This window comes from Panthera onca, chromosome B4, assembly GCF_046562875.1.
Source record: "Panthera onca isolate mPanOnc1 chromosome B4, mPanOnc1 haplotype 2, whole genome shotgun sequence".
NCBI classification, from domain to species: Eukaryota; Metazoa; Chordata; class Mammalia; order Carnivora; family Felidae; genus Panthera; species Panthera onca.
The window spans coordinates 136,936,390-136,945,444 of NC_138345.1; the positions used below are offsets into that span (position 1 = coordinate 136,936,390).

At 58.4% G+C, this 9,055-nt stretch overlaps 1 protein-coding gene and 1 non-coding gene across 2 annotated transcripts in view; one reads left to right on the forward strand and one right to left on the reverse strand.

Moving 5' to 3' along the window:
• Positions 1–8,635, reverse strand: part of PHF21B (PHD finger protein 21B) — a 92,251-nt gene extending 83,616 nt beyond the window's left edge. Inside the window, exons 1-2 of the mRNA XM_078449328.2 lie at positions 8,144–8,635; positions 7,202–7,267 (exon numbers count right to left, since the gene is read on the reverse strand). Of these exons, the coding sequence (XP_078305454.1) occupies positions 7,202–7,267; positions 8,144–8,197 (120 nt within the window). The 5' untranslated portion in view covers positions 8,198–8,635. The remainder of the gene's footprint in view (positions 1–7,201; positions 7,268–8,143) is intronic.
• TRNAQ-UUG (transfer RNA glutamine (anticodon UUG)) lies at positions 577–661 on the forward strand. Its single transcript has one exon. It is a non-coding gene; the product is annotated as a tRNA-Gln (tRNA).
• Positions 8,636–9,055: the final 420 nt, after the last annotated feature.

Consider the following 9,055-nt stretch of genomic DNA (forward strand, 5'->3'; position numbering starts at 1 on the left):
CTGTGTGTGAAAATGTGTGCCACCAAAGACAGGTGACAGCATTTTGTCAGCATAAAGCCTTACAAAATGAGACGCCCCCGTTGCTCACGGCACACTACCCACCATCACCTCCATATCCCCGGTACTCGGTGGATGCTCGTTAAGTGTTTATGGAATAATTAAACTGAGTTATTCCCAAGAGAGAGGGCTGCACTACAAGGTCAAGCGTAAAAAGCAAGTTTAGGCAAGGTATGTGCCCAGCCCGTGCACTAAGCGTGTTTATCTGTGTTGTATACATTTGTGTGTGCACAGAACGTGCCCTACACACACAGCCCTGCTCTCATCCCCAAGCAAGGATGGGGGTGGGGTGGAAGGAAGGGGACTCGTGTTTTAAGACTCAGATCCGTACTGCAAACCTTCCTCCTCACAAGCACATGCTGCTTTTACAGTAAAAACTTTTTTACAAGCAGAATTCTTCTTTATCTCAATGTTACAGAAATAACAAAAAAAAACATTGATCACCACCTTTCTCGGTTAAGATTTTACTTCAGGAGAATGATAATTATTTTCTTGCTTCCAAAACAAATCCTTAGGAGCGCCTGGGTGGCTCAGTCGGTTGAGCGTCTGACTTTGGCTCAGGTCACGATCTCGCGGTTCGTGGGTTCGAGCCCCGCGTCGGGCTCTGTGCTGACAGCTCAGAATCTAGAGCCTGCTTCGGATTCTGTGTCTCCCTCTCTCTCTGCCCCTCTCCCACTCACTCTCTGTCTCTGTCTCTTAATAATAAACAAACATTAAAAAAACAAACAAAAAACAAATCCTCTCATTTTCATTAGGAAATCCTGGAAAGTTAGTAACTGATTTTTATACACATATTACATAGTCTTTGCATATATTTATTGGTACATGGTGACACGCTTATTACTTACTTTACTTGTTACGTTGTCAAAATAAAATCACTAATACAGGTGTACCTGACAGAGAAGTGTATACATATACATATATACACGTACAGTTTTTTAAATTTTTTTTTTTTTTTTAAGACAGAGAAAGAGAGCACGAGCAGGAGAGAAGAGAGGGAGACCCAGAATCCAAAGCAGGCTCCAGGCTCTGAGCTGTCAGCACAGAGCCTGAGGTGGGGCTTGAACTCACAAACCGTGAGATCGTGACCCCAGCTGAAGTCAGACGCTTAACTGACTGAGCCACCCGGGCGCCCCTACATACACTTTTTCTTAAACCAACTGAACAGAACTGCTAACCGAGACACCTTCTAGAAGTTTCCAGAAGCACTCCCCTTCCCCCATTAATTTCTCAGTTCAAAGAAGCTCTGGGGAAGGCAGGAGGGAGAGGATCACCAAGCGGCCCCCTGCCCCCACAGCCTGTTAGGTGCCGGTCATCAAGTCTACGTGGCCAACGGCCTCCCAGCCTCCTGTCCCATGTCGTACACGGGACCCAGCGCCCATGCAAGGGCCTCCCCATGGAGGTGACAAACATTTGAAGAACTCACATGGCCCGGCCCGGCCAAGCAACGCGGGAGTTGAGGCGTCCTTCTCTCTCCTCCCTTCCCACCTGCCCTTAGCACCATTCCTGCACCTTCCTGACCTATGCACTAACAGCCCTTGGCTATTTCCAAGCCTAAGGTGTAAAATCCAGGCCCTTCCTCCAAGCAAGTGATGCCTTCCTTGCTCTGGCCCCAGCTCACCTTCTCTGATGTCTCTGTCTAGCTCAAGGCTTTACTGCCAGAAGGGTCACAGCACCTGCAGGTTTCTTTAGGCCATTATCCCTTAGCGGGCTCGCACCAGCATCTCCTGTCCACGACCCTAGGCGTCCTCGAGGACCTACCTACCTGTCCCCCAACCTCCTCTCCAGGAAGCTGTCCTCCATCTCCAGGCCAGACAGCATGACTTTCCCAGAACTTTGCTGGGATCTTCTCGAAACGTGGTTATCTACGCCTTACTCTTTTGTGAGGTTTCCAAGGGCAGGGAGCCGCGGGTCTTAATCAGTGCCGAGTCCACTCACTTCAGACACAGGATAACCTACCATTTGCTGCACGCCTATGACAGGCTAGGGACTCCCCACTAGGGGACTCCACTAATCCTCATGCCTGTCCTGTTACAATGTCATCCACTCACTCAACTGAGCGCGTTCAGTCCCTACAAGGCACAGGGGAAGAGGGAGAGCAGGCCGCGCCACCCCCCTGCACAGAGCTTACAGTCCAGCACAGAAGCAGACGTGAAAAGATCGAGACAGACGCCAGCCAACACCGTGTAAAGGCAGGAAAGTGCTTGACGTGCCAGAGAAGCCGCCGGAAAGCAACCACGGAGACCGCACCGCCACGTGCAAGAGTGAGATGGAGACCGCCCTGAGCAGAGCCCGGCAGAACATACCAGAGGGGGCAAGAGGAGACGCGATACGTTATTCACGTGGCCAAGAGGAGGACACAACCCAAACGTCCGTCAACCCGTGAGCGGACGGGCAAAATATGGTCTATCTGTACAACAGAGTATCGTTCAGACGCACAAAGGAACGAAGCACCAACATCTCCCACGACTCGGATGAGCCTTGAAACGTTATGTCCAGTGAAAGAAGCCGGTGGTGTGATTCCACTCACAGGGAAGCAAAACAGGCAACCCCAGAGAGACAGAAGGTAGATCAGCGGTTGCCTAGGGCTGGGTGGGGGTGGGGAGCGAGAGCCCAAGGGTTTCTTTCTGAGATGAAGATGTTCTAAAGCTGATGGTGGGGACAGTCACACATCTCTGTGAATACACAAAAAACCATTTAATTGTGCATTTTAAGTGGGTGAATTGCATGACATGTGACATGTACCTCACTAAAGCCGCTTTGGGGGTTTTTGGTTTTCACAGGAGATGCAGTGAGGTGGCAGCTTCAATCCTCAAGTGGCAGATGATGGTGGGAGTCAGGGGAGGGGAAGAGGGGACTCAGGGAGCAGGGCTCAGGTAAGGGGGTGGGGGGCGCGGGTAGGTTCGGGATGCTGCGGGATAAGAAGCTTGGTAGCGGGCGAAACCAGGGCTGGGTCCTGCCATCCGAGGCCACGTTCTTCCCCGCGGGGGAGAGAGTGTGGAGCTCCGCGAGACTTCTCTCTTTAGAAAGTAATGATCCTATTGGAAGCATGACACTTTCGACTCTAAGTCAGGAAGATGGAAATTGACCCCCCTGGAGAGGGGCAGACTGGAAGGAAAGCTTGGAAAACGGAACAACGCCCTTTTACCAAAGGACTGTAACCAGCCTGCAGTTTTGTTCAGTGGACACTTTCAAGGCAGAATTCCTCTGCTGTCCAACGCGGCTAGTGAATCACGGTGAAGACGTGATTCAGCGCCCGGGTGCACGCCACATACATAATACCTTTCAAGAAGACATATTTTTATTGCTGCACTTAAGGACAGCCCCTCGGAATCCAGAGTCCATCAAATCGATGGACTGAGCAGCAGGAAAGGCCCCAAGTTCACCTCCGGGGTCTCTCTCGCGAAGCCACACCGGCGTGGACTACAGTCAACCCAGGAGGCTCTTCTCGCTCCGTGGTGAAGCTGAACTTCATGAAGTTCAGGTCTAGAGATGCCCGTGATACGTGGCATCTAAACGTGCTGAGAACTTCAAAGAGGGAAGGGGGAAGAAAAAAGAAAGAAAGAAAGAAAAGACACCCAGCATTTATGACCGGTCTGTTATTTACACGGAAGTGCTTGTTGCTTGACAATTTAGATACAAATGTTACTGCCTCTCTGCGTGTGCTGCAGATTCACGGCGTAAAACCATCAGAGCAACTAATGGAGTCTTCAAACGTCCTATCTCGTTAAAGATGAGGGGTCCCTCCTCCACTGAACTCAAAAAACCCGGCTGGCAGGCGCGGCCACACCTGGGAATGAATGTGGCCTGGCCCAAAACTCCGCTCTGACCAACTCCCACACCTCCTTTTTTTTTTTTTTTTTTTTTTTTTTAAAGAAAAAACTATGAATTCCGTTTTCACACAGACACTGGTTTCCTGTTTATCCCCTGGTCCATCAATGGTGGGAGACGCACTGAACAGTTATACGGGACTCGTATCTCTACTTCTGACCAACAACTAGCCTATTTACTTCTAGGAGTCCTCCATAAACATCTTTAGACACTTGTCTGTGTTTCTAGACGTAACTGAAAACATTCCAGTGTCAAGGGCATGAATGGGAAATTGATGGCAGGGCACCAAAAGATGTTACTCAGCTGCTATTGTATTTCTAACAGATGTGGATCATGGGGTCATCCGTTCGCTTTACTATCCAGTTCATCATCCAAGTACCCACTTTTAATTGAAACTTAACCTTTATATCCCACATTCCAAGAGGGAGCGGCTCGGAAACACAGCTCCGGAGGTGGAAACGGTGAGTTTCTTCCCCAGCAAATCTACAAATGAGCCCTACCTTTAGTTTCATGTTGAGTTAAAAACAAACTCTGAAAATACTGGCTTTTTCATACCTGCTCCCACATTTCAGCCACTCCCAGGCAGAGCCCCACTGCCCCTCTTTAAGACCCTGGGTGCAGCCCGGAATCACCTCCGAGAGCTTGTTCCTGGACCTTCCCCCCACCCCCCACCAAGCCGCCAATCACCACCAAACTCTCCCAAGGAGAGAGGGACGAGTAAATGTTAAGTCTACCCAACTCATTTCATAGGTGACTTCTGAAAGATTTCACCTCGGAGCCTGGGAGAGACCAGGCAGCTTTATTAGCATGCTGCACCACGGCCTCGGCCCCCTCCCCTCCCTCTTTTATGAGCCCTTGTTATATAAAATGCCACAAAGGGAAAAGGAAAAACAACAGACAGTTCCAAACACAAGTTCCGATGGCCAGGCCCAACGCTGGCTGCTTACCAGATGTTATATTTAGTCATTTAAAAGAGAAACATTTTTAAAAGGCCAGAGAACAAAAGTTTTCCTTGTTTTCTTTCTTTTTGGACACACACTCACAGACACAAAAAAGATGGAGGTACATTCCATTCGCAAGCATCTTTCCTTCCCGGAGTTCAAATTTAAAGGCAAAGGCAGCCGGGAGTAGGACAGTTCCTTCCCCTGAGATGCATGGAGCCTCCAAACAGAATTTTCGAATGTTTCTCTCAGCCTCATCTAAATTCTGGCATGACGGATAATAAATAGCTACTCATTTACTATCAACATAAAATTTTAAACAGCCCTGGCATAGTTGCTACAATACAGAAGAAACGATCAGACCCAAGCTCTGAAAAGCCACTCCAAATAGTAAAACTATTGCCATGTAGAAGCACACATAAAGACATTGTTGCGATAAAGCCGCTGGATTCCTGGATTCTCCCTCCCTCCCTCTCGCTCTCTCTTAAATCGTTCGCTCAGAGCGTAAGAGTCAACAACTTGCCGTTTTACCCACTGAAAACAGGGCTTAGGAACCCTCAGCTATCACACGGCACCCGATTTGGTGGCGGATTTAAAACAATAAAATACAAATAAAGTATCTGATTTGATTCTACACAGTGATTAAACATCTTTGTGCTCAGCGAAGGGTCTTCCAACCCCTCCCCCTCCAAAAATGGCATCAAAGCAATCAAAATGGTAATGCCGGGGCCCGGGGCCCCTCCCCCCGCGAACTCCCCGACTTCGCCGGGGCCGCGCGCCGGACCCCCCTCCGGCGGGAATGGAAGCTTCCACGCCTGGACGGGGGCGCGGGCCGGGTGGGCGGGCGCGCGCGCTCGGGCGCGCGGCCGGGCAGGGCGGGGGGGGGGGGAAGGTTGGAAGGGGGGTGCCGCGGCAGCGTCAGAAAGGGGTTAATGCATTCGTCCCAACCCGCCTGTCCAGCCGGGCGCCCCCGACCGGGCGCGGACCCGCGGGCACAGCCATCTTTCTTTGCGCGACCTCCGGCCCCCTCCTCTTCAGCACGCCCCCTCCCACCACTTTTCAACTTTATAAAGACTCGAAATTTGCACCCGGCCTCCGAGTTCTCCCGCTCCGCGGTCGCCGCCACCCCCGCCGATCTCGTCCACGTCTCTCCCTCCACCGAGAATCCCTCCGGGGAGGGGGCATCCGACCCGCGGCCCCGAGCCGGGGGAGGCCGGAGGGGGCCGCACCGGCCGCGGGGGCGGGGGCGGGGGCGGGGGCGGCGCTGTCCAAGTTTGGTGCTGACGGCGGCGGCCGGCATTCCGAAGGAAGCGCGATCGATGGCCAGGGGGCGCGGCGGGGCGGGGGCGGGCCCGCGGAGGGGAGGGGCCGCGGGGAGGGGCGCCGGCGCCCCCGCCCCCCGCCAGCCTCGGAGCCCCGGGAGCGCCATTGGCTGCGAGGCTCAAAGTTCTCGGCTCCGGGCGGCGCGGGGGAAGGGGCGGGAGCGCGAGTGCGGAGAGCGGAGCGCGCAGGGGGAGGGGCGGAGGGGGAGGGGCGCGGGCGGCGGGGAGGGAGGGAGGGAGGGAGGGGAGGGAGGGGGCGGGGGCGCGCGGCCGGCCGCGCTCTGGCGGCGGCATCTGTTCGTGGTGCTGAAACCCCGAGCGCTGAGCTCAGCGCAACTAAGTCACAATGGACAACTTTTCCTCCCCGGAGGGGCCGGGAGGGGGGTCGGCGGCCGTGCCAGCCCCTCCCCCCGGCGCGAGGCGGCTGTCGGGAGTCCCAATCTACACCTGAAGCCCCGAGACCAAAGTTGGGGCAGAACTGGGGGGTCCTGGGGGCGCCTTTCTTTTGTTCCCCGGGAGCTGGCGTCAGGTTCCAAGAATAAAAAGTGATGCTGGAGAAGTGGCGAGGAAGGGGGGGGGGGGGGGAGCTCGGAGAAAGGTTCTTTAAATAAGGTTCGCAATGGAATCCAGAAGCTGCTTCCAAGTAGTTTGGCGTCCGGGTCCCAAATACGGCCCCCCGCCACCCCTACCCTCACACCGGCGTGGGGTGGGGGACACCGAGCCGGGAGAAACTGCCACATTCCAAAAACATGTCCACCAACTCAAAATGGACGCCGGGCTGCTCGCCGCCTTTTGAGTGCAGCTCGTCTCTTTCGGCCACTGCCGGAGCCCGGCTGGCTCGCCCCCCTCGGCCTCCAGGAACCCGGCTCTTTCTTTCCAGAAAAGGGGGGGGGGGGGGCGGGTAACTTTGAGGGCTGCAGACAGACTCCTCTGGGAGTCTGAGCGTGCGGCGCCGAGGCCGGCACTTTTTTAGGGGGCTGCCAAAGTGCCGGGCGACCCCTCCTCCCCACCTCGGGCGGAGTTGGGGGGCGCAGCCTCCAGCTCGCTTACTTGTTTGTCGCTGAGCGCGGCGATCCGCGGCTGCCTTTCGTGGAGCTGCTTCTTGAGGTCGCCGTTCTGCGGAAACACGGAGGAGCGGGCTCAGGCCGGCCGCCCCGGGGGGGCCGAGTGCGCCCCGGGGCCCCGCGGGCCGCAACCCCCGCCCGGCCGTGCAAAGCGCGCCCCAAGTTCCCCGGGCCGCGCGTCCCGCACGCGCGGCGGCCGGGCAGTGCCGCGCGGGGCCGCTTACCTGTGGCTGCCGCCTCATCGGGGCAGCTCGCGGGGCGGGGCGGGGGCCGCGGCCACCCGGCGGCGCGCCCCGAGCCGTGCAAGTTTGCAGGCAGGGGTGCGTGTGCGAGTGAGTGTGAGTGTGTGCCGGGGGAGGGGGGAGGAACAAAGAGCCAAGTAAACACGGCGAGTCCGTGTCGAGCAAAGCTCATAAATATTCAAGTCGCGTCCTAATCTCCCCAACACACACACGCGCACGCCGCAATACCGCTCGGGCTCCGGCCGCCACGCCGCCGCCAGCCCGAGCAACAATCGCCAAAACTACTTTTGCAAACTGTGCGGGGTTGCACGCGAGTGGGGGTCGGGCGGGGGCCGGCCCGCACTCTCACACAAACAGCCCGGGGCAGGCTCACGAAGGGGCCCCCTCCTGGCCCCCTCCGTCCTGCGGTCCCCGCGCGGAGGAAGAGAAGACGCGGGGGCTCAGGTCCCACGGGCTCCAGCCCCCCCCCCCCCCAAAGTGTGCAAGACTGCAAGAGACGAAGGGAGGAGGAGGAGCCCGGGGGTCGGCGGGGGCCGTGCAGGTACCAAGTCCCCCACCCGGGAGCAGGCTTGAGGAGGAGCCCTTTCCGCGTACCTCCGGCCGCGCAGACCCTGCGACGCGGGAGAAGACGCCGGGCTCGGGTCCCTGAAGCCCCGCACTCCCGGCCCGGGGCCCCGGCCGCCTACCTGGTGGCGCGCGAGTTCCACGGCGAGCGCCTCGGGCCGGCTCTGCAGCTCCATCCCGGCAAGTTGGGCAGCACTTTGCGCTCACTTTGGCCCCGGCTCCCGGGAAGTTGCGCGACTCCGCGGGGGCGGGAGCGGGCGGGGGCGGACCGGGCCTCCGGGGACCGGGTGGGGAGGGGGGGGGGGGACACGAGCCCCCTCCCCCAAGGCCGAACGGGAGGGAGCGGGGGGGGGGGGTCTGGCGAGGGGGGAAGAAAGGCGGCCGGGCGCCGCGGCGCCGAGCCCGCGGCCGCTCCAACTCCTCAGGCTGCCCGGCAAGTTGCGCCGGGTCCCCGGGCCGTCCGCGCTGGCCGGCGCATGGCCCCCAGGCGCCGGGCGCCCCGCGCAGCCCCGCGCAGCCCCGCGCGCGCCCGCCCCGCCGCCGCCGGCCGGCAGGGACTATATTTCCTCCGGCGCGCGCCTGGATCTCGCTGGGCCTCGGCAAAGTTGTGCCTCGGCGCGATGCTAATTCGGCAGTGCCCGGATGGAGCGGGCCGGGGCGGCGGGGGGCGGCGCCGGAGCCCGCCGCCCGCCCCGCCCCGCCCCCGCCCCGCCCGCGCGTGCGCACTGCGGCCCCGCCGCGGCCCCGCACCCCGAGCGGAGAACAAAAGTGGCGGCGCCGAGGGGCGCAAACTCGCCGGCCCGCGGCTTGGGGCCGCCGGTCCCGGGACCGTTCGGGCCGGACGCCCCTCCCCCTCTCCGCCCGCGCGCGCAGCCAGACGTGAGGACCCCGGGCCGCCCAGCCCAGGGCCGGGCTTGTAGATACTCTCCGGTGGGGGGGGGGAGAAGAATGTCCATTTTTTCTTTTTTCTTTTTTTTTTTTCATTTCTTTTTTCCTCTGGCTCGCGGTGCTCCCTCTTTCCCCGTGCTCCCTCT